Consider the following 26,776-nt stretch of genomic DNA (forward strand, 5'->3'; position numbering starts at 1 on the left):
AAGAATAATCGTGTTGAAAGGAATTGGGAAGAAATGTAAATCAAATGTAAATTCATCTAAATCAGTGGTTCCCAACCTTTTTGTTATCACGGACCCCTTTAGAGAAATTATTAATTCTGCGGACCCCTACCGAAATTTTTGCCTGAAGCTCAATTAACATACTATTGAGTATTGACTATTGTAATAATTATGCTACTCAACTACTGTAGGCTACTGTGTCATATTGCATTGCCGCTATGACTCCTGCGACAAATATCAGGTTAAACAGTTGCTCAAATAAGAAAATGAATGAATTGTTCAAGAAATGTCAGCAGTATTTGAATATTAAGGTGACCTAAAGTGCCATGTCGAAACTTTTTCAACGTAAGCAAATTTAATGAGAAGGCTGTTGGCTGAGTTTTTGACAATCCAACACGCATTTCATCTTCCAGGTGATTTCGATGTTTAGTTTTTATTGTAGCAAGAGCTGAGAATCCTGCCTCGCAAAGGTAAATGGTAACAAAAGTAGTAACTATGAATGGTAACAAAACAATAATCGCTTGCTTTGCCAAGAATGGGTAGGTTTGCAGTTGTGAGCACCAAAATTCTTCCACAGTTTTTGAATGAAATTCAATGCGTAATAACTCGTTTGATCTCAAATCAATAGGTCATCTTTACTGAGATCGTCATCGCTAATGTCGTTCAAGCCAAAAAGAAAGGGATTTCGAATCCATGTTTCAACTTCGTTCGGCAGGTGTTCTAAATTGAAATAACGCTGAAATGAGATTTGCAGGGTTTCCAAATGTGCGCAAAATTTTTCTCTTATAGAGATCAAAAGAGTACATTCTCTTTGAGTTTCATCCATCAAGATAAGATCTTCTAACATTGGAAAGTTAGCATAATTACCTGCTTCCAATCTGCGTTTCTAAACCGGCAACTTGGCTAAAAACGCTTTCAGTTTTTCAGCTGCATCAATTATTGTCACACCTGGTCCTTGAATGCCACGACTAACATTGTTAATATGATAGAAAATATCGGCTAAGTAGGCCATGCCGTATAGAAAATTTTTACTCTCAAACAATTTTGAGAGGGGACTTCCTTTTGCTTTCAACTACCTAATTTTTTAGCTGCTGCAGTCGTTTTAAAACTTCTCCTCTTGATAACCAACGTAGGCTACCTCAGAATGATACAAAAGTAGGCTACTTCGTAATCTGACCCTACTTTTTGACAGAGCGCTTTAAAAGTAGGCTACTGTGGTTTACAGCTCTGCTTTTGATGAAACAAACGACTTTCACGCAATTCGTCAGAATTTCTTTAAGACTATGGGAGCTTGTGTAACTTTTGGATTGTGTAATTTTTTTTTTTTTCATGTTATTTTTTTTCATTTTATTCATTTCAAACATGTAGCCTACATGTATTTCAAACTTTTTTTTGTACCGTAACATTTTTTTTTTTTATTTTGCCTTTATATCTTAAATTTTTCTGAAGGTGTTGCGACCGTGCCAATTTTTTTTCAACTCAATAACTTTTCGGTCACAAGCACGTTTTTACGTTCGCGTTTTGTCGCTTCTACCTTTTTCTCGACCTTTGCTATGTTGACATGTATTGTTTTTGATATGATGGTCAGAAATAAAAAACAACTGAACTGAACTGATGTAGCCTACCATGTTCCTGTTACTGACAAATAAGCCATTGATTGATCACTGGACACATTTTATCAAATTTTACAAACAGCTATTATGACGTCACAATTTCTTAAGTTGATATAAATTGATTCGCGCACCTCAAATTACTTCTTTTCGTTCAACAGTACTTCTAGTGGAGCTTGCGCCACTTCTTGCTCTGACAGTTTCAACAGTGGCAACAATACGAAATGGATTTTTGACCTCAACCACTGTTCCAATTTAATCAGAAAGGCCACTCGCAATCCATAATGGTCATCTAAAAATCTCCATTACGCTTCAACACGTGTTGACGCAATTTAGTTAGTCAGCAGAAGATGTCCATCGACTTTCTTCCGCTGCCTCGTGTTAACAGTTTGTTGGGAACCACGTCTATTCCCACACTCGGTTATAATGGTGCCCGGAAATTCTTGAACTTCATGACTTTGTTACAACCAACTCAAGACTTTGGACCAAGACCTCACTGCATTTCAACGGCGGCTGGTGATGTTAACATGTGCCTTTTTTACTTTGGTTTGAGTAACTGTAATCATTTTGAATCTAACATTTCATCTCGTGTCGTAGCCTAGCTTAGTTCAGTGGTTGCTATAGAAACCACCGCATGTGGAAAATTTAGTGCTAGTGTAGAATCTGCAGCCTTGGTCAATGACGTCATTAGACGATGTGACGTCATACAAAAAAGCGCAACTACTTTTGGGAAAAAGGTGAAAAACCTCGGAATAGATATAGATTTTTAAAACCTTCATAGTGCCTCTACCAAATGTTCTGTAGTTTTCTGATCGGATTTTACTATCGTTGGAAAGCACGATACTGCATCTACCCAAATCAATTAGTTGCAAGTCCAAAGTATGCATTATATTTATCTATGAAGGTCTCTAGTATTAAACTGATGGAGGAGATCTGCCTGACCATCTGAGCTGCTACTATGTTGCGACGATCGTTTGTCCATTACTAGTTGGTCTGTCTGCATTGTCTAAGTACCAAAGGATCGGTCAACAGTCTCAATATTTTATTAGAAATCGATTTCATGAGAGGTCGTAGCCCTCACATCTTCAGTCTCGTATGAAACAAGTTACGGTTCCTGCGAAGAAAATGAAATATACACACTATGACGTAATAAAAATAAAACAAAGGCGTGAATGCCACGGGAATGAATAGAAGTGGAGTCAACACTAGGTCAAAAGTAAATAAATAATTGGTAGAAAATAGACAAATTATTTCACTGCAGGTAAAATCATGGATTGAATATTGATGGTGGCTTTGATCTTGTGAAGCCACTTGTCCTCACAAGCGTCAAGGCGGTCTAAACTAGGTTATTCAAGAAAAGTAACACTGAAACAGTTGGACAGAGGCGGTTTATTGTTCAGATCATGGAAATTGGCGAAATGCTTAAGTAAAGCTGCACTGTCATTATTTGTAGAGAGGTCAAATTTATTCCAGATATTACGATGGCTTGTCTAACGAACAGAATATTTATTCACAGTTTGGTCGACGTAGGCTACTGTTCCTTACATACGTTACAAGTTGCTACATAAATACCATAGTTACTATAATTTAATTGTTGCTTGAGTTTAAAAACTTTATGGGGTGTGTTCAAAACATTAGTGTGTTGAATCATAGAAATATTATGTGTGCCGAAATTCCCACAAAGGGCGCAGTGTTGGCAGGGTCTAGAAGACTATAATAGAAGACTCTTATATTTATCTAGTACTAACTTAAACTCTACTAGCCTATTATTGTACCAATTCTTAGCAATTCAATTTTTATAATAAAATACCAAACCAACACAAATTAAAAGAGTATGTCTTGCTTTATTCAACTAAAAACTTTCACGTTTTTATATTTTCTATAAAAGGAGCAATCGCTGTTCAAATATAACAGCTCGACGAAGCTTTTTACCAAAACAATGCGAATACAAAGCGATCAATTTCGATTGTTCATTATAAGCCGCCCCCAGTTTGCTGTGATCGGTGAATACTGCCTCAACCAAACGTGCTGTAGCTTTCTCATTTCTGATCGGATTTTAACAATTTTGCTATCGTTGGAAAGCACGATACTGCATCTACCCAAATTAATTGGTTGCAAGTCCAAAGTATGCTTTATATTTATCTAGCGCTAACTTAAACTTTACTATTTTGTATCAATTCTCAGCAATTCAATTTTTACAATAAAAATACCAAACCAACACAAATAAAAAGAGTACAGTATTGTTCGAATTAATTGAAACTGTCAAGAAAACAGGTTGAATTTGTGTATATTTGGTTATTGTGATAGTTTAACAGATGTGTATAGTTTAATAGGCCTGCCTAATGTGGTCTCCACCTTCTTTCAATATTGCACGAACCATGGATTCGATCAGTTTTTTGCAGTTTTCTGCACTTTTTGGGACCCGAAACCACACCTGAATAATGGCCTCCATGAGCTTCCGTATGGTGGTGCAGTCCTTGCGTAATCGTGCCTTGATTATGCTCCACAAATTTTCGATAGGATTTAAATCCGGAGAATTGCTAGGCCAATCTAATACGATAATCTTGTTTTTCTTCAAAAAATTAGTGTTTTTTTTTTAAGAAGAATAGCATTGTGTGAGGTCCTGTTGAAAAGTGCCCCCAACTGCTGAAAATGCTATTTGCAGGTCTGGGATAACTTTTTTTGTGATCACATTGATATATCGTTCAGAAATCGTCATTCCTTCCACCTGAAACAGTGACCCAACACCGCTGTTGCTAAAATCTTTCTCAGTTTCAATACAATTTATTTTTTGCTGCTGGGGCAAACATGTACAGAACGGCAAAGTAATCATACGAATTTGACACCAACAGAAGGGAAAGATGGCAAAACCCAAAAGTTTAAAATATACATCGATAAAACAGTGTTACACTATCTTAACATTGCACAGCCACCAAACCTAGAAGCAAGTTAGAAAAAAAAAATTGTGAAATAGTCCTACAATTACAATTAACACTTGCAAGTGCAAGGACGATTAAATTATATAACACAAAGGAAAATTTCAAAAGGTGACAAGTTTCCTGAACTTTTGCTTTGTGAGTCTTCAAAAGCATTAAAAAAAAAATTGATGCTATAAAAGATTCAGCAAGGCAAAATTACAGGAAACCGGCTCAGTGTGACCGCAAGAATTTAGAAAAAAGTAAAAAAAAGCAAAGATACGATTAAATATAACAAAATACATACATAGCTCAACTATTTGACTAACCCCAGGTATGGGGTTAGTTGAAAAATCAATTGTATGTTTGTTTATTTTAAATTTTCATTAAAAGCTGAATTGACTCGATACTTATTTTTGGTTGTATGATAGAAGACACCATAGATGATAGTTTAAGCCGCTTCAAGTTGTCAGGTTATGCACCAATTGTTTTAAATTTTACTTTAAAAAAAAAAACTTTCCGACTAGCCCCACTCTCCCCTACTGCTGTGAACAGTTCTTTTCAAAAATGAAACTGTTCAAGACAAAATGCAGGAATCAGCTTACAGATGAGCTCTTGTCAAGTCAACTTCGAGTTGCCACTTCTTCCGTCAAAGCTGACATTGGCAAGATCTCTGGACAGAGAAGATATCAGACATCTCATTAATCACTCACTCAATGTGTAACTTGATTGTGTGTACTTTTCCATTAAATAAATTGTTCATATAAATTCATGTGTTATTCGATAGACTGGCCCTCAACATCATTATAATTGTATGTTGTGGCCCATTGCGATAAACAGTTGCACGCCCCTGCTTAAGCGATAAAAAGTTAAAAACAAGTATTTAAAAGCAAATTAATAAAAAAGATTATTATTGTAACAGTTTGCACAAAAAATTAAGACTACAAAAGGCAGTTTCGATGATACGAATTTCAGTACAATATAATTGATCTAGATCTAAGCACGTCTGACAACACTACTTTCAAAAAACAGTGAGCCTAGCAGTCAACCTTTCTATTAGTGACAATTTAATGATAAAAATTTAGAATAATTTAAAGTTCTATTTTAATAATGATCAATTGCAAATTAGTCTAGAACATTTTACTTTTTATAAGAGTTAATTTCCATTTGTAAGCCCACTTCCTGTCTCTTTCAGCTTGTTCCTTCAGCAAATTTCTAACATTTCATCTAATCGCATTTTCTTTAACAATTCCTGATCAATTTTCTTCACAGTGACCACAGACAAATTCTTTTATCAAAATTTCCTAACTTGACGTATCTCCAGGCCTTGATTTTTCATTAGTCTATTTTTTAAAATTGGACCTGGAGAGCACAAATTCAGATTCCTATAGTTAGCAAAAACATCCCAGTTTTAATTAATTTGAACAATGCTGTATGTCTTGCTTTATTTACTTAAAAACTTTCACCTTTACATCTAATCTACAAAACGAGCAATCGTTGTTTAAACGTAACCGCTCGACGAAGCTTTTTTCCAAAACAAAGCAAATACAAAGGTTTTGGTTTTGTCATAATAGGTTTTGTCATTCAAATTTAATCGTTTGATCAAATGTTTCATAAAAATTTGCAGTTTTTTTTAAATGTGCACAGACTCTGACAAATCTAGGCCTACAGTTTAAAATCATACCTAACCAAAAGTCGGACTAACAAAACTCCAGATTGGTGTTTTATGTTGAGTAAGCAAGAAGAATTATGAAACAACGTTATCATACTGTAGTAGTCTAAACCTTTATGATCTTCAAATATGGTATGTTACTTGAATTGAAATCAACTGCAGCTTTTCTGAAGGAGTTCTCGTTGGTCGGACGCACATTCGTATAACACCATAATAATGTGCGGGGCTGTTGAGAAGATATTTTGGGCCCTGTAGCGGTACCCATGAGATTCGCGAGCCCCTAATCAAGGCACTTCTAAGTTCTAACAAAAACGCGCTATATATAAATATGCAAGATAGTTTCTTCACTTTCCCGGGCCTTTCGGAAGGGTTACGGGACCCTCAAATCATCTCGGGCCCGATTCCAAAAAATACCCTCTGGACCTCCTTTTCAACACTACTGATTATGTGTCTCGGCTATTGTTGTATTGCATCTGTGATGTGTCATTGTGTGTGCAGTGGTCTATCTTGCCGTAACGCGCTCAAAATAAAAGTGTTATAAATGTCATAATGGGACAACACTGATATTTCTCGCAGCTAGGGCAAGAGCAAGACTCTAGCAGTTTGGTAACTTGTTCTCTTCAAAGTACATGCAACACAATCAATTTTAAACTCTCTTTCCTCGGAATTGTTTAGAGAATAGCCTATAGCAGGGCTTCCCAAACTTTTTTGCTCCCGACCCCTTTTAATCTCCTTAATTTTTCCGAGACCACTTACACTTAAAATGATGAACAGTGCGAAATATACATTTTTGATATTTATTGAAAAGCTTAGATCAAATGAAAACCAAAAACAATTTACCGGCACTCAGTTCAGTTTGTTTTTGTTTTTTTTATTTCTGACCATCACAACGAAGCCTATGGGTAGCCATGGCAACCTAACGATACGGCCTGATTTGTCACATTTTGCAGAAAGTTCCAGGTTTTTCTAACTTTGGGCGAACGTTTAAATAACGTTTTCTAAAAATTAGATTTTTACGCTTTCTGTATTCTTTTCCCCAGACGACACAATAGGTTTTAACATCCTCACATGTTAAAAAACAAAGAAAATTTGATTTTGTAAATTTTAGTCAGACTGTTAATTTTCAATAACAGTCTGATTTTGCGTTTATCAACTTACTTTTTCTCATTTAGCCTACTATTGCTTCCCCAAGGCAACAAAAAAGTTTTTTGTCATTAAGAAACCGCAAAAAGTAAAAACATCTCAAAAAATGTCAGTCAAGCACTAGCAGTAGCTGCAGGCGCGGATTTATGGAGGGGGGCCAGGGGGCCCGGGCCCCCCCCGAAATGTTGCGAGGAATTATTGTTGAAATTCTATGTATCCGCATCAAATCGTTTGATATGCGTCTACACAACTGATATTAGTCCCACGGCAGACTTCACTTATCTGGGAGGGTGGGGGGGTAATTTTTTGTTATTATTATGGTTAAAATCATCCATCGATCAGACTCCTTTATTCCGTTATACAACTGTAAATGCATTTTAATAGCAACATTTGTTGGAGCTGACTCAGCTGAAACCAATGCTGAACCAAATGACGTCAGTTGAAACAATCTGAAACCTTGAATGGCTGTTTTATAGTTTTTAGCCTTCATTATAATTTCAATCAATTGCCGTCTATGCTTGCAAACATACAAACATCCAATTGGTCATGGACACTGCATACAGGGTTTTAAACCAGATTTCAAGTTTACTTTGCATGCTTAGCAATTTTTATTCAAGCAAAATGTATTTTTCAAACATTCACAATTGATGAAATGGCTGTTTCTTTTAATGTATATTTTATTTTATGGCATATCGTATATGTCGTAGTATAGTGGCGTAGCCAAGGGGAGGGGGGGGGTTACAACCCCCTCCTCCTTTGGCACGCGTGTGACATCACGATATTGAGAATAATGCTTTCAGTCTCTGTTTCTCTAAAATAAAGTTTTCCTAATTTTAAACGAAACTGCATTAAAAGAGCGAGTTTTGCCAATACCAAACATTTAAATATCTCAGCCAGGAATTAGCAACAAGAAAACATAGAGACTTAGGTTTATTACCGAAAAATCCGAAGAAAACATGATCTTATCACCATTTTACAGGAATATTTATACCCACATTTTTGTTGAAAATGCTCCCAGAATGCACCAAATTCAAAGCAATTTTTCAAAATTTTCTGGGGGCTGCCCCCCAGACCCCCGCCGCTGGGTGTCGCATTTGGCGAAGACGCCGACGGGCTTCGCCCGCCGGCCGTAAAGACCCCCCCTTTCAAAATTCCTGGCTACGCTACTGTCGTAGTATCATTGTTAATATCTGTTTTATCTTTTTCTTTCTGTTTAATTGATTTTCAAATTTTCTGGCCCCCCCCCGAAAAAAACTCCTAGATCCGCGCCTGAGTAGCTGTAATCAAAATCTGCAAAATGTGACAAATCAGGCCGCATCTCCAGGTGGCCATGTGGTAGCCTACTGGAAACAAAACAAAAAAGCAAACACATTTATTCAGTGTGATGGGTGTGACTGCTGTGCCTTCTGCTACAAAGCAAGTCCACCCTGGCTCAATGTTAGTTAAAGCTGGTCTCAAGTTGGAACGGTAGGCGAAATAAAAACATTTCTGATAGATCATTTTAAAATTTTGGTTTCCAGATGTTCAATTTTTTGATGAACGCATCAATTTTAGATTTCAATGCAAAATATTGATGTTTTCTCCTAGGAGAGACAAATTATAGAAATAAGACTGAATTTTAAGACAAAATAAGACTGAATTTTATTCTGTTGGAAAAATCACGTTTTTGGTTTTCAACGTTAATTGGCTAGACATTTTAAAGCTTCGACTTTTGAAAGCCAGCTCACTTCACGATACAGTAAAAGGTTTTTAACTCCGATTCCATTTCACCTCATAAATTTTCAAAAATATAGACAGCCTATTGAGTGCGCGACTCTTAATAAAGTTAAAAACTGTCACAGCATCTCGCTCAGAAGTGTTAATATGCAGTACCTTGTGCAAATTAGTAGCCTATACTCTCTGCGACCCCTGAAGTTCGTTACGCGACCCCCAGTTTGGCAAGCCCTGGCATATATAGCATACCTACCCAAACAAACGAAACAATTTCTCTGTTATGGCTCTGGAAGCTTTGTCGTTTTTAAGTTTAAAATTCGCACAACATAGACTACTCTTTGTATTGCTGAGTATAGCCCCTAAAAAGGACTGTTTTGGTAGCCCTAAAAAGAGCTTTTGAGTGTATGGGCGCTGGGGATACTACAGCAGCGGATATGATTCCGCAATGGCTCGAACAGCTTCTGGAAAAACATTGTTCCCGTGCGAATTGGTGTCTCCACATAAATTCGTCCAAATAACCAGGAATCATATCTCTGCTGGTAGTCTACCCCCCATTCTTTTCAGCTTTCTTTTACTGCTCAGCCACATGTTTTCTACGTGATTGGTGTGAGCTCCTGTGGCTGACACGTACGGATGACGGTGATTTACTGTTTGGTGCACATATCTAAGGTCTAAAAAATGGAATATGAAGTACTGTATAATTATAATCATTTTTTAGATTTAAAGATTGGCTACAAAACGTTCCATTCATCTGGCAACAAGCATGCTAAATGTTTGTTTTGACATAAATTCGTTTAGACGATTATATACCCACAATCCCGTATCACTAGGCTACTGATTGGTTGTAGGCTACGGCCATTAAAACTTCTTCAAATTCTTTCTTTCACATACACTAAAAAATTTGTGGGTAGTCTACGTGTAGAGAGTTGCAGATGATTAGATGCAGCCCCTTGTTATTTATTTATTGGGGATACTTGGCTATCAAAGGCCTATTGACTTTATTGCATGTTTGCAATGAAACTGAAAGAGAAACAAACACTCACTAGACAAATTGGAGTATGCGCCCCATTCGTCCGAATGGATTTCGGTGCCAGGAGCAATGTGGCGTACAATTTCAGCCTCGAGAGGGGTTCGGTCTCGGCGTGACACCAGTTTGATGAAACATTCCCCAACAAACATTGGAATTACAACCACTTTAAACATGATGTTTATTGACGTATTATAGTTTATTGTCTACAAATAACAAGTAGCCTATATGTCGATTACAAGATATTGGCCAATTGTTGTAGCAACTGTGTTCGCTGAACTTAACCACTAAGCAATTATTACCATGCAGGATTTTCATCACAAAGATGTTGACTCAAAACTATTATCATAACTAAGCGTTTAGCAGGGCTGAGTAACCTTTCCGATCAAAACCAAGCAATGTAAAGTCTTGTTGAACCAAGCATATTTCAGAGGTTAAAGGCGCCAAAATAACAGGTCGTTGGCCGCAAAAAGTGCTCAATTGCTTTGCTTTTTATTTTGAAATTGTTTTGTTTGAAGATAATTCTACCCCATACCAGAATGTTGGTAATGTTTTGGACTTGGATAAATCAAACATATCAAGAAAGTACGTAACATGTTAGTACTGTAACCTACTTTGTTGTGGTATCAATTCCACCGAACATCCACTGTTGGGGCACTGGACGCCCTTGTGCGTTTCCAGGTTTTCGTCGTGCGACGAGAGATTCGTCAATGGCCACGACATGACCCGGTCCACCGATCTGACGGTTATTTTTTAGCAGATCTTCAGAACAGACCTGCAACGTTATTATAATATACCACTATTGAAACTAAACCTCAAAAGCGTAATCGAGAGATAGGCTATAGAAATCCCTTGTTAATTTTGAAACCCCTTTTATCGTTATCGCTACATTATGACAAAAGAGCGGCGCCACCGCCACCAGTCGATGAAAAGTAGTGCGTTACCGCTTTTTATCCTCATGCTCGAGTTTTTCAAAAATCTCTAAAACGATTTATTATTTTCTACTTCAAACTGGAAAGTAGCTTATTGAGGAGGTAAGACTGAAGCCAAAGTAGTGTCTATCCGCAACCGCTACATTGAGGAAAAATTTGCGCGCTACTGCTCACCTCTGGCCACGACACGCTTTGCCATTTGAAAAAGTAACAATTTATTTAGTATTTTTGCCCTATGGCAAAAATATAAAGCATACTTTGGACTTGCAACTAGCTGATTCGGGTAGATGCAGTATCGTGCTTTCTGACGATAGTAAAATTGTTCAAATCCGATCAGAAATGAGAAAACTACAGCGCATTTGGTGGAGGCACTATGAAAGTTTTAAAAATCTATAACCATTTCTCTTCACTTATTCCGCGGCTTTTCACTTTTTTCCTTCCCAAAAGTAGTTGCCCTTTTTTGTATGACGTCACATCGTCTGATGACGTCAACGACCAAGGAGGCCGATTCTATACTAGCACCGAAACTTTTTTCAACTGTCTAATTATCAAGTAGCCTATAACTTTTCTCTACCATACCTTATCTTAAAAGTTGCCATAGAAACACCGCACATAGAAATCATTTTTACTGCATATAATTGTCAGGCATATAAGTCTTCCCACCATGCATCGATTTCATACAGTATCTCATGCTATTACCCAACATTCCACCCCTGTTGGCGCTGCGCCCGCATATACGTCTGCTTGCTTTTTAATGTCTCAAGCAACTCATTCTAATAATTCCGTATCCTTTTTAACTCTTGATAGCACCGGCTCACCATGCCCGTACCGTAATACCAGTGACGTTCGGTGGCTTAAACCGTTTGGAAAGCAACTTGGAAATATGTTGCAGCAAGGTAGTAAGCACGAAGGGCGTAACCGTCGGGCGAAGCCCGAAGGCGTGTTGCCGAAGGCAACTTTTCCAGCGAGGGGTCTGGGGGGCCTCCCCCAGAAATTTTTGAAAAACACTTCCAATTTGGTGCGCTCTGAGAGCATTTCCAAAACAAATCAAAAATAAAAATCTGTCAAAATGTGCTTCGCCTATGTCGTGATCATACATCCATTTAATGTTTAGAAGTCATGAACAATCTTAATTTTAACGTTGCAGGACCCAAATCCAGTGTTAGACATGGAATAATAGTTGTCTAAATATTTAATTCGTCATGAATGTTCATTCTCAGATATTCAGTTAAGCCTACACTACAAAAACTAACACTTAGGCCTAAACATTACAACCGCAAGCAATTTGTACAAAAAGCTGGATAAGTTTGCCTCCTGCGTATAGAAGCTTAACGAACTAAATATTGCACCCGCACCTGAACGTTCATTGGCGAAGTAACGTTATATCAACGCTGTAAAAAGGGCAAAGGCATGACTATGAAAGCTAGTAGGCTAAAGTACATGGCAAGGAGACATCAAAAAACAGCAACAATCTTTTCGCCTTTATGATGCTGTGCTCTGTACCGTGTCGAGAGACCATTCTGACGAGTTAGTCTAGCGAATGTACGCATTGACGTCACTGGGAAAGCAACTCTAACCATAGTACATCTGATTGGCTAAGCAGCTGGTGACGTTTTGCAAAACGAGTGAGGATTAGATAAAACGAAGGCGTTTTTTGACATTTTTGAACCTGGGGAAAGCAACTTTGATAGTTGCTTCCCTGAAGCCTCAGTGGTTGTTTTTGACAGGAGCATTTGCGTTAATTGGCATTTATAGGCAAGACATGCAGTTTGGTGAGGACTTAGACTACTCACAAGCGTTACGAGTAATTCTAGTCACGAATACAGTAATTTTCAAGTTGAAATAGACGTGATAAAAATAATAAGAAGTTAAACCTAGAATTCAGTCTTTAGGCTATATTTTGCATAGTTTTCGCTCAGGTAAGCACTGCTTTCCTTGCTTTCCCTCACCGATCGTCACTGCGTAATACTATTGCAAACATTTCTGCGCCCTTGCGTCCCGCGCTTTCGGCGCTGCATAGTTATAACTCAATAGGATTACGTTCTATCTCCACGCCTGCTAATTTTTAACCACTTAATCTTAATTAAGCTTCCAGAATTCTGTCCAAAGAACGTGCCACTTTGGCTCAGCACCTGCAAAAATACGGTGATGAACTGTTTTATTTTGATCAACAACGCACGAGTAGCCTACAAAATAATTGGCACGGCGAGAAGAACACAATAAACATTGCCAGGTCAGAGACTTTAAAGAACCGGCCTGCCACACCCCGGAGTGCGGTGTGATTTTAGGGTGGCAGTGCACCCTAAGGGGAAGTCTATCAGCTTAGGTCGCGGGGGCCAGGCTGGGGAGTCTAGGTACCTGTGGAAGAAAAGTGTGGATCAAAAATTTTATACGACTGGTTCGCAAAATTTAGAATGGTGGAACGGGCCAGAGAGACAGGCTTACCTTTCCGCAATCGCAATAAAGGTCGGGCTGGGCGGTCCGTCGTGTGGGGTCACTGGTACCGACAGTAGTTTTATAGCCGGGCAGCACCCATGTCTCCATCACGTGACCGTAACACAGGTACGTACGTTTGATTCCTATACCCGGTCTGCCCGTAGGCAGAGCGGATAAACTTTGAGGTCTCCCACGAGAAGAGAAGCTTAGCTACAAGGAAAATTTAAATTCTCGTGAGAGACGAAAATTAAATAAAATCTGGAGCAAAGGCGAACGATGAAACGCTTGCAAGTGTCCCTGGTAAGCTTGTACTGTACATCCCGGTAAAGTTGAGATGCCCTCCTGCAATAAGTGTGGGGAGTGTGAGGCGAATGGGGCATAAGGCCTGGAGTCTTCGATTTTGACCGTAAAAATAGTGGAGCTGACTTGTGGCATGCGATAGGTAAGCTACTGTGTGGTGTGGAATCACGGGTCGGACACTCGTGGCCATGACAAAGCAACGAGTTTGTGAAAACAGCAGAGTCTACTGGTGAGGCTTCACCAACTGGGTTGTGGGACTGGGTGCACACTCATAGGCCCTGCTTCATCGTCGGCCAGCTAAAAGTAGTGGGCTCAGCAGACAGGAAGGTGAAATCAACACCGGTCAGGCTATCTTGAAAAGTCTTAGACCTGTGCGATTTAATGGGCGTGACATATTCAGTAGAATTGTGAAAGTATAAATACAGTATATATAAAAAGCTGGTTAAGTTAAAAAGTTTTCGAAGTTTACAACGACAGTTCAGAGTTTAGAAATTGAAAGCAACGGATTATAAAAAAAATACTGGCAGATTACAAGAGGGTTAAATCCAACGTTAGCCTACCAGTAAAAATTTGATAAATAATTGTTTTGTTTTTTTACAAAGACACAACGTTGCTAAATGCAATTAGGCTTCGAATATCAATAAACTACTGCAAATAAGTTTGATGATGAGCTACGAGTGAGATTAAAAAATACTTTGGAAACAATTGATTAAAAAGACGATTATGACGTCACAGCTGAAAACTTTAACCAGTTAGTAGAGTGACCCTTCGATTTAAAATACGAATAATTAGGAGTGATATAATTACACAAGAATGCACGAAAATCACTTCTACTGGTATCAAAAATAGTTAGAAGTCACGTTATTAATAATAAACCCGATATGCAGAATTGTATGTTTGACAATATTGTTAGTAACGATGAGGTTGGACTTGCAATAAGTAAGGATTTAAATTACGTCAATGGAATGCGCAAAGATATAGAAAGGATAATTGTTCAAATTAAGGTATAAAATGTTAACAAGGTAAAATTATACAAGGACATCACCATAAGCATAGTCGCCGAAACTATATGTTATATCCAAGGTTGTTATTTCATTGAAAATTAATCATGAATAATAAGTATTCTTTCTGGAGACGATATCATACCAACAAATGGTGAATACAAAACTTAAACAAACTACTTACCTACGAGGCTACGACCATCTTCAAGTTTTGCATTGAATCAATGTAAAACTTTTTCTCTCCACTAGTTTTGTTTTTCCTCTTTCCCGTCCGCGAGACGTAGCACGCGACTTCTCTTAAAAGCACATGAGGCATCAATCGATTAACCGTGTCATATAGGCTTCTTCCTCCTATACGGCACAGTTGTTTGAACTGCAGTCTGCAATAGAACAGATGGATGTTGAAATGCATAAGCCGATATCGTTAAAACAGCATAGAAAGCAGCCCAATAAAACAGTCGCAGTGCGTACCAGGCTATCCAGATAATTCTTTATATCCGGGTCAGGCGTTTTCTTCATTACTGCAGACTGTGGGATGAAAAGCAGTTTGTTTTTTAGGAAGGCAACAATGCAGCAGTTAACTGATTAGAATTATGTTTAAAATGAAACAACATGGTAAAAAAGAAAAATAGGCTAGGAATTAATTTAACACTTGACAAAGCTGAATTTAAGTTGAACATATGGCAATTAGTACACAATCAACACGATATAAATAAATAGTTACAGTTTTATATGCTTCATTTCTTCTAAATATTAGGAAATGCCTTGTTCTTCTGGGAAAAAGATAGGTGTATCAAGCCCGCACTAGAATCGCGGATCCCAGGGCGTGATTGGGATGGAAGTAGTTACTAGGATAGGGGTGGAAATAAAAAAGGGTTTTCAGAATCGAACAACTCACTTTTTCTTTGAATTTTTTTTTTTTACCGAAATTTTATGCCAAGTAATCAATGATTTCGCAATCGCACAACAAAGCGGTGATCTGACCAAGCTTTCTTGGTAGCTTTTTTCTTTTTTAATCAGCACTTTTGCAATAAAAAGTGACTGAAACATACTCGTCTGGCTCTCTTAGTAATCTTTTCTATTCCTGGGTCTAATTCTCATCTCAAAGATTTATGTTGTGTCGAGAAGCCAGGATGTTAGCCTATGCGTTTCTTGGTAGCCTTTTCTTTTATTAATCAGCACTTTCGCAATAAAAACTGACTGAAACCAACTCGTCTGGCTCTCTTAGTAATCTCTTCTATTCCTGGGACCAATTCTCATCTTAAAGACTTATGCTGTTTAGTAAAAGACGAAACATTTATGCTGTGTGAAGTCAAAGCGCTTCTCACATAGTTCCTTCGCAATCCACCCTTCTCTTCTGGAAGCATATGCTAATGTTTTCGATCACTCGTCGTTGACCAAATCTATTTCTCATCATGTACAGCATCAAATCATCACGTTCGGATCACCAGTTTGGTCACCCAAACGACGCATGTCCCCAGAAATGTCTGACGCATTGTCCGAACAACTGAATACTCTCTTTGACCTTGATGTCAATACTGACTTTGACCTTGAGTATTCCAATTCGCGTTACGCGTCGCCTATCCACATGGTGCCAAAGAAAAATGGACATTCCCATCATATCGCGGTTAATTATCGTAAACTTAAACTTTAAACCCAGCCAGATTGTTATTCATTTTCCTTCCTTCATGATTTTGCCAATTGCATTCATGGCTGCAACATTTTTTCTAATTTAGACTTACTCAAGAGTTTTCATCAAATTCCGGTTGCGGTCGAAGATATACCCAAAACCGCTGCTATCTCGTCTATTGGCTCTATTCAATTCCGCTTCATGCCCATGAGTCTATCTAATTCGAGTCAATCCTTTCAACTCCTCATGGAGGAAGTCTTCCGCGATTTACCCTTTATTTTTTGCTACATAGACGATATCCTCATTTTTTCAAAATCCGAAAAAGAGCACAAATCCGTCACCTTCAAGAGGTTTTCTCACATCTCGCCAGTTTTGATCTAACCAGAAAAATATGTACTTTCGTAGTAACTCAAATTACTTTCATAAATCTCTTTCGTTCGTCACAAGGTATTCCACCTAACCCTGAAAAGATTTGTTTCCTCAACCAAACACAATGAAACAATTACGTAGTTTTGTGGGAATAATCGCTTTTTATTCCAAATTCATTCATGACTGCCAACATTCTGCAACCGCTGTACTCCTTGTTCACCACCCTCTGCAAGAACAATCGTAAACGTTTCACGTGGACTTCTGAGGTCGCAGCAGTTATCCTCTGTCATCTAAAGAATACCTTCTGGCATTTCCTGCACACGATGCTCTAACTTTTCTTGCAGTAGATGCTTCCGCTACTCACGTTGGTTGCGCCTTGCAACAAAATGTGCACGGCCAATTCTGGCATTTGGCTTTTTTTCGAAGTCCCTTACTTCAACGAAACGCAATTATTCCACGTTTAACCGTGAACTTAAAGCTGTTTACCTCGGTATTCGACATTTCCGTTACTTTTTCACCGTCTTCACGGACAACAAGCCGCCAATTAGCGCTCTCCGCCGTCCTACCGCACCACATTCGCCCTGACAGATTCGTCACTTGTCTTATATATAGCTCAATTCTCTAAGAATCTTCAACATCTTGCTGGCAAACGCCCCCATCACTTGTCTTATATATAGCTCAATTCTCTAAGAATCTTCAACATCTTGCTGGCAAACGCCCCCATAGCTGCCGTCAGTGTTTTTTTTAAGGTTTGGTTTGGGTGACCGCTAAGTAGTTTTAAGAGACCGCAAGTGTTTCATTTAAATACCAAAAAATAGCCATATTTGCTTAAACGAATTATTTATTAGGCTACTGGCAGTGCACAATCACAGAACAAATTTTTCAGGTTCTATCTCATGCAACAAAACAGATTCGCAATCCCATTCCCATCCGCCAGCTTCTATTTCTTCGTTGTTTGCAGATTCCAACGCCTTCAATGCTCGCACTGTCACTGTTCGTCGGTCCTTTGTTTTTTGCCACTTCTCAGCTATCTTTTGTGCATCCTCGTCAGTGAGCTGCTCCGGACCGTTCATCGAAATGTTGATTAGAGCATTCAGGGTGATATCTAGTAGCCTATTTCGTTGCTTGGTTTTAACACGACATAGAGTCGAAAATCCTCGCTCTGGCCAGGCGGTTGCTAGAGGAATTGACAATGCAATGCAGCAAAGTCGATGCAGCTCTGGAAACATTTGCTGGAATACGTTGTCTCGAGCAATTTTGCTGCAGACATCACCGGGATCTTGGCAGAACTCAAATTCTGGCATTGTCATTCTATCTTTCAACGTTTGATAGTCATTTAGTACTTTCAAGGTTTGTTCAGCAGGAACAATGTCAAATCTTCTGATAAGCAGCGAGAGATCATCATTCCCATAAAGCTGGCGCTGAGGGGTATCAAGAAGAATCTCATTAGCATCAAAGATTCGAAAAGCAGAGAGTACCTCAGGCTCAGGGAAACGTTCTTTGAGATTACAGAGCAGTGCCTCACAGTATGTTTCTGTGGTCAATCGCAGCAGTTTAAAATCATCTTCAAGAAGTGTATTTTGAGATCTTGGTAAAATTTTTGAAATCTTCTCCCAGTCAAGTTTTATGCTGTTTAAAACCTGATATGAATTGGCAATGCTCCTAATCTCTTTTTTGCATATTGAAAGTGCCGACTGCATGTGAGAAAAGTGAAAACTACCTTTTTGAAACAACAATGATAACTTGTTGAGATGGACCAAAGCAGCATTCAGCAAGTAAAGGGCGAAAAGAAAGCGTTTGGAGCAAATTAAATGAAGAATACCAACTGCTGTGCAATCTTTCTTCTCGGTAGCAAAATATTGGAGCGTAGCGTGTACAGTAGACTGGCGCAAAATCTCGAAAAAAACATTTTTTTCTTTTAAATAACTATATTATTTAAATATTATTATATTATTAAATTATATTAAATTAAATTATTATATTAATATTATATTATATTATTATATATATAATTATATATAATAATTATATTATAATAAATTATTATTAATATTATTAATTATTATTATTAATAAATTATTATATTATATTAATTTATATTAAATTAAATTATATTAAATTATTATAATTATTAATTATATTATTAAAGGCTTCAGATAGTAATAACTATATTTGATTTTTTTCTTTTAAATTTTTCGTCAGTTTGTAATATTGTTCATTTTGGTAAATGTATCTCCTATACCAAATTTCAAAAAAAAAATTTGACGTTTGACCCTGGTTCACCTGGTTTGAATTTTTTCAAAATATCGAATTTTCGCTTATCCCTGAAACTGCTCACTCGCTATCTTCTAATGCACTCTAGCATCTTAATGGACACAATAAGAGGCAGTAACACAAACTTGTAGCAAGCAAAGTGGTTTAATTAGCAGCTCTATGAACACTGACACGTGTATTACTCTCAAAATGTCGAATTCTACCACATTTCAGACATGATTTTCTTTGTGCACCGTTCACTGTAGTAAATATCTACTGCTTTCAGTTTCTTGAATCATTTGACGATGTTTAACGATTTTCACAGGCCAACAAAATTTTTTTATATATAAAGGCAGGACATGTGAGAGTCATTTTAAGATATTTCAAGGCCCCTGATTCTGAAAATGCACTAAGGTTTATCAAATTGGCTCTAATTTTTGAGTTAGCCAAGATTTCAGCTACCACTTTTGATAACTAAATCTTTAACTACTACAGTAGGTGGTAGAAATGGTTTTGAGAAAAAAGCTTGACTTTGCTCCAAAACATTACTGAAGGTATTGAGGTTACTCTCAGTCATGCCCGTTTTTCTATTGTTTCAAGCAAATCACCACTTGAAAAAAGAGAGGGCAAACAAAAAACAGAAATAGCAACGTCCACGCAATGACTGCCTTGCTTCTTCTTCTTCTTCATCCGTTCAGTCGTTTACGACTCTCGGTCACTCTATACGTCATCTTTCTCCACATCTCTCGATCCCACGCAGCCTCCTTCAATTCATGCACTCCCATACCACTGTCATTTACAATTGTGTCAAGCCATCTTGTTTTTGGGCGCCCCCTTCCTCTTCCTCCGCTGACCAAACCAAGCATGATGTCTTTTTCCTTTTGTCATCATAGAGTATTTTGGCAAAAGTTCTGGGGTAGGTTGCCAGGTCTTTCCCCAGACCAGAGCCGTTTAGCCAACGTATATAGCATACGTTGTTGCCACCTCTCCACCACGTTGAGGAGAACGGTTGGACTTACGAAGAGGTTGGACCATGTAAACATGATGTTCCAACTTCCTTTGAACATGCTCACCGTACAGAAGTATCAATTTTCATGGTGATTCCACGGTTCTCTTTATGCCATGGCACTCTGAACTTCTTAGCCTTGAGCCCAGAAATGGGTTTGAGTGCAATGTTTGCATACTTTAGGAGGAACCCAGGACTTATCTTGATCACCCAGCTTCATGTCAAAGTAATAATAATAATAATGCTTGTTTTTATATAGCGCTGTGTCTATCGCAGAATGCGCTGCTCCTCTGCGTTGCCTCATGCAGTAAAATATATCTGGGTTGTTTGTACAGCATCCTACTTGTCAAAGGCGTATTTTATTAGCCTATATGCCATTTATTTAGCCTATAGACCATAAAAAAACTTTTTGCAGCAGACTTGGCGTTTGCAAAGGCTTAGAATAAAACTTTATTTGTACAGTATCCATTTCAGTAGGCCTACCTTTTCAATATAAAGCTGCATTCATAAACACATGACTTTTGGGATATTTTTCTTGTGATGTAGGTCTACTGATTCACAACTGTTTTCATTGAATATTTATGTCTCCCTTACGTTAAACACAGTTCATTTCAACCTTTGCTTGCGTTTTGAACTTTCGTGCAATATGAACCAATTGAACTAGACAAGTGCAATTATGACATCATAATGGTAAACAGGGCTGAAAATAAGTAATTTGCTAATTCAAAGCTTTTGAGTGACAATTTCAAAAATATTTTCATTGTCGAATATCTCGAAAACTAGAGCCAATTCGACAAAACTAAGTGCATTTTCGGAATCAGGGGCCCTGAAATACTCTAAAATGACTCTCATCTTTTGTGCCAAAATTTTTTGTTGCTCTATATGTTATAGATTCACTGTCTGCGAAAAGCTGTAAAATCAACTAAAATGACACTAAAATCATGCACAATTAGTGACTCTCAGACTTGGAATAGGGTGAAGATGTTCCACGTGGAAGTTAACAGAGGAAGTGACGTCAAAATCACGTGGTCAAATTTTGAGAAATTCCCTCTTCAGATACTGCTAAACCACTTCGAAATTTACTAATTTTTCAGAAAAATTCAGAATTTCACCTTGGGTGAACCAGGGTCAAAGGTCAAAACCCAACAAAAATTTTTGGTTTGCGAATATCAGTGAGCAAAATGGAACATTATTCCAAACTGACAAAAATTTTAAAGAACATCAAGGAAAATGAGCCACCCTAGTGTACAGCAGGCAGTTCTGCTTTCATTGCGATTACAGCCTGACCATGAGATAGCCAGCGAGTACGGCAGGCTTTAACTAATTTTCGCGCAGACGAATCAACATCAATAGTTTGCATTTCTTGTAGTTTTGCGGTCTTGAGCGGCGAAATTGAAAAGTACTTCCACGTTTGGACTAAGCCACGTTCGCAATCCTGGATGTGTTGTAGCTCCTTTACCGTGTCTGTACATGCCAAGGCTAAGCGATGCGCATGGCAGTGCACTGTGTAGGTAATCGGATTTTGTGCAGTCAATTTCTGTGAGAGGGAATTTCGGCGGCCTATCATTGCAGCAGCTCCATCGCATGCAATAGCGACATGTTTACCCACATCAAGACTGTAGTCAGCAGCGACCTCTTTCCAGAGTCGGAATAGGTTGGCAGCAGTTGCCCCGCTAGCGTCTATCCGACGGATATCCAAACATACAGTTGCCTGGCGTCCCTTTTTATTGACGTACTGAACAAATGTAATATATTGCTGCAAAGTAGCAATATCGGTTGTCTCGTCGACCATGGTAGCCCAGCATAGGCTTTGCTTGACATCAGCAACGATGCGATCAGTCAAAAATATTCTCCCACCTACGAGAAGCTTCGGTTAAGTTACGTCACAAACAATTGTTAAAACTAAACGTCAGGTTGAGTAAATACGTTTATGACATCATAAGCTTCATAATATTCAGTTTAAGTCAGAGAAGAGTCCAGAAGGAATAGAATTACCTCGAATCTAGGTTTCGCAAGAAAAGCAATTATTACGTTATTTCTGATTTCAAAGGTTACTTTAGGACAAACAATCATCTCTAAAGATGCGGTACAAACCTAGGCATTTAAACTACATACAATCAACGCAACATAAAATGAATGATTGTGACAACTGACAAGGCACTGTAGTTGCAAGTCCAAATTTTGGGAAACCGCTGGAGAAATTTGGGGGGCCGTTTCGGTCACCCAAAACACCTTAAAAAAAACACTGGCTGCCGTATTTGAAGATATACCAATAGCTTTTTTTTCTAAACTCTGAACCTTAAAATATTTGACAAGGCTAACACTCACAATAGTATTTCAATAAAATTTGATTTATATCGTGGAACCGGTTTTCGTTCATTAAAACTCTTCACAACTGAATCGAAACAAAAATTAGTCTACAATATAAATAGATGTCAACACAACTGGACCAAAACGAACAAAAAAATGCATATTAATTAAATAAAAATGTTCATGACCTCCATATTCTTTTTTCTTCCTTTTCTTCATTATTTTGGTAAAAACGCAACTATCAAATACTACAATTTGACTTAGCTTGAGCAAGTAACGGCAAACAGTTGAAAACTCAAATAAAATTTACCAAGCAAGAGGCTGGAGGATTACAGAAATGCTATGTCGGTGAAATCTATAGAGCAAACGCTTCTATTATATCATCATGCTAAATCGTATGGCCATTCTACAAAATCAAGACACTCCACTTCCGTCCCTGCATGATAACTCATCTCTTCATCTGGCTACTTAACACGCGCCAAATGTTCTTTCATTGTTAGCGGAGACATCCAAGCGCCGCTTTCGTCCTTATGTGCCTCCTCAGTCCTCATATGCTTAGACAGACCTTAGACATTATTCACTCTTTAGCTCATTCCGGCATTAAACAAACTCAACGTCTCATGTCCGATCGCTTTTTCTGGCCCAAGCTCAAAATGGATGTTTGCGACTGGTGTCGCCCATGCCTGCATTGTCAACAAACCAAAATTTTTCGGCATAATCTTTCACATTTACAGTAATTTCAACCTCCGGCTGGACAATTCGTTCTCATTCACCTGGACCTAATCGGCCCTTTGCCATCTTCCCAAGGTTTCTCCTATGTTTTGACTATACTTGATCATTTCACACGTTGGGTATAGAAGCCGTGCCACTGTGCGACATGACTGCGAAATCCTGCGCGGGCACATTCCTTCTCAACTGGGCTTGCCAATTTGACTTACCTACTTGTATCACGACTGATCAGGGCGCTCAACTTACCTCTACGTTATGGAAAGACATCGATCAATTTCTCGGGTCTAAGCTGACGCACTCTAGGCTTACTAGTTATCTTCCTCAATGCCAGGGTGCCGTCGAGGATGACAATCGCGTAATCAAAGGGGTTTTAAAAACACAATCCCTTTTTGCAGACTGGGTTTCCAGCTTACCCGGATCTTATTAGGTTTACATTTCGCCCTTAAAAAATAAACTAACTGCGTCTGCCTTGACAATTTTTTTGCTTTCTCTGATGACCCACTACTTCTATATCACACTCCTATAACGACTTTATCAAGTTTATGGCTTCTCTACGATATTCCCCGACTCACATACATCGACCCATTTACCTGCTCACATGTTTTTGTTCACAACGATACTGTCTGAACACCACTTCAGCGTCCCTATCAGGGCCCCTTCCGTGTTGTCACGCTCAGACAAATACTTCACATTGAATCTCAGTTCCTGCATGCGTAATGTCTCCATTGACAGATTAAAACCTTTTTATCTCTTTACACAGACGGAAGGAAGCTCCCCACGCGCAGCATCACCTCACCAACAATCCTCTTCCCACAATGAAGATGACTTGTTTACCTTATCTCAATTAACCTTTCCCTTCCCAGAATCCACCTTGGGTGAGCCCTCTTTCATTTCACTCCAACCCAAGGGTACTTTTAATGGACGCATCCTCTAAATTTTTAGACCAAAATTTTCACCCTCAAAATTTTTAGACTAACCCCCTAGTGCAGGGGTTACCAACTGATGGGCCGCATGCGACCCGCGGAAGGTATCAGCGTACAAGTACAACCAAAAATACTTTTCTTGAGGAACTAAAGAGCATGAAGGCAAAAAATACTTTCCGGGAAGCATATTTTCGCTTTGCATACAATTCCACCGACCGACCAATCAGATTGTAGTTCTAGTTGGGGGTCGCTTAAAATTATTCCAATGCGATGTTCAGCCACACTGTCCCAGTGGTTGATTAAAACGCGTACAAAGTGGAATTATTATGCTTTCGGGCGGTTGAAAAATATTTATCTTAGTAGCCTACTGCAAAAATGTTGTTAATCAACAATTCTTGCCATGCTGATAAGCACCGCAAGCGACAGTTGTCTAATTATCACAAAAAGGATGAAAAACCAACTTATTGCTTTTTTAGAAGGAACCCTGTTCATGAGATACGATAGAAACGTTTTTTCGATGATTTCCACAAGCGTTTGTTTCATGGTGCCTGGTTTCTTTCTCCCTATTATAGGAGCCTATTTTCGCTGATATGTTTGCAGGTCACTATTGTTGCCTGTATTGCAATGTGTCAAATATTTCCTTGTTTACTGAAACTGTTAATTGCAAGATATCATTTGTGAGGCGAAGTGACAACACCATTCTTGCTTGGCGACGAATATTCTGATAAAACTGCTCGCCTCGCTATAAGTGCGCTAAACAAGTGGCCTCGTTTATTAGACATTGTTAAAGGAGCTTGGCCTGGCAGTAGCGTTGTTCGATTAATTTAGTTGCTGCCGTATTCTAAGATAAATATTAACAACATGTAACGCTGGATAGCCCACTGATTACGAAATGCGTTCTTTTCTAGCATAAGAGTCAACCTAACTTACCTAAAATTTTATTAGTGCAGCCCGCCACAACTCTCCTTAGAGCCAAGGTGGCCCGCATGCAAAAAAGGTTGGTGACCCCTGCCCTAGTGTGTTTCCATTGCATCTCACTGCTATTCCAGCTACCCATCACTTCATCTTGACTACGTAGGCTACACTAGACCATTTTCTTCTCTCGTCGTCTTTGCTCATTCACTGTTGTTGATCACCTGTATACAGCATACACACTCGCAGTTCATCGACTTTTCTTGCTTGTGTTCATACTTCACTAGCTTCTCGCACCTCATCAGCCGGCATTTGCCGCCATGACTACGTCATACTTCCTAGTCGCTTCAACCAGGGCTTTGGAGCAGGCGTGACTGTTAAGTTGGTCCAGCTCCTGAGCTCTCTTTTATCAAAAATATAGCTCCTGCTCCGGAGCTCATCGATATCACAGCTCCAGGTTCCGAAAAGTGCTTTCATTAAAATAGTGACATGTCATATTAATTTCTAAAGCTCAAAATTGCCTGTGGTCAACTGTTGCTAAAAATGGCACAACTTTATGAAATTTAGGGTACTTTCATCAAAATGTCATGCGAAAGTGCGTTTCAAAACATATTCGTTAATTCGTCGTCTGATTACACAAATAATTTCTTAATTTTGTGAAGGGTTGCTACACCATGTACACAAAATTTGGTCCTTGGGTTACAACTATTGTTTTCTGATTTAATATGACTTAAATGAACAAAAATGAGCATTCATCAAGTTGAAACTTCGGTTTTGACCTTATGAGATTCATTTATTGGATTTTTTGGCTAATTGTGCCTTTTTAATGCAATGGCTCCCACTATATCTTTTTAAATCAATATAAAGAAGTTAAATTTAAGATTACTTATTGTTGTATGTGTTGTCATTGTAAAATAATGACGATGAACGTTGTTTCAGAGATTCTTTAAATACATAAACAAGAAAAAAACATGTATAGAACGCGATTTTAATTTAGGCTACAAACACGACAGAAAACCTAAAGGGCTGAATACCATGCTACAGGCCTTTGGTCAAATTTATTAGAGAGCAAACTTATACGTCGTCACTTAAAACTTTTAACATAATTACAAAGAAATGTTTTTTTTAGATTAGCGACGATCTATCAGTTTTCTTTCAAGTAAACGATTCATCTGTAGTCCTCCATCAAACTTTGATTGTAGGCCAACTGGCCTTTATATAGCGTTCCTCAAAAACCTGATATCTTGATCAAATCTTTCACATTGTTTCTCTGAGGAGTCGCCCTTCTTATCTTTGAATTGATCAAGGTGAGCATGTAGTGCGTGTAGTTTCAGTGACATCCTGTATCCCATATTCTAATACGCATCCCCATGGGCGTCCGCACATAGGGGCAAATGGGGTCAGCTGACCCCCCCTGGAAAATTGTTGGATGAAAAATGAAAAAGCGAGAACATGCAAAAATAGGCATGAATTCAATGAAGCTGTTCGTAACATTGAATCATACAGAAAAGAACAATCAGCCACCAATTTAGTAAATCAGTTCTTGAATAAAAAGTGAAGTCGACGTAAGTCTTTGCCGAATTTTTCAACCACTTTTTGGATGAACGAATTTTTATCCGAGTTTATTCGGATGTGTGGACACTCATCATACACAGCCCGAATAGCCTGTTGTCAGACATGGTTGATCTGAGCCATGTTTTGACCCGCCTCATTGTGCTGAATGATCTTTCTACCGTACAAGTAGTGGCGGGGAGGGTCAGTAATGTTATCATCGCTTGACGTACAGCTGGAAAAAGTTCCATATTTTTCACCAAGTCCACAAATTCCAATTCTTCCTGGTCTTCGGACTGAGGAAATTTTCCTTTTATGGTTATGTC

At 38.4% G+C, this 26,776-nt stretch overlaps 1 protein-coding gene across 1 annotated transcript in view; it reads left to right on the plus strand.

Moving 5' to 3' along the window:
• The first annotated feature begins 1,899 nt into the window (after positions 1-1,899).
• Positions 1,900-26,776, plus strand: part of LOC145764330 (uncharacterized) — a 28,180-nt gene continuing 3,303 nt past the window's right edge. The window contains exon 1 of the mRNA XM_082575947.1: positions 1,900-2,144. Within this exon, the coding sequence (XP_082432073.1) occupies positions 1,979-2,144 (166 nt within the window). The 5' untranslated portion in view covers positions 1,900-1,978. The remainder of the gene's footprint in view (positions 2,145-26,776) is intronic.

The sequence above is a fragment of the Aplidium turbinatum genome, chromosome 2 (genome assembly GCF_918807975.1).
Source record: "Aplidium turbinatum chromosome 2, kaAplTurb1.1, whole genome shotgun sequence".
Lineage (NCBI taxonomy): Eukaryota > Metazoa > Chordata > Ascidiacea > Aplousobranchia > Polyclinidae > Aplidium > Aplidium turbinatum.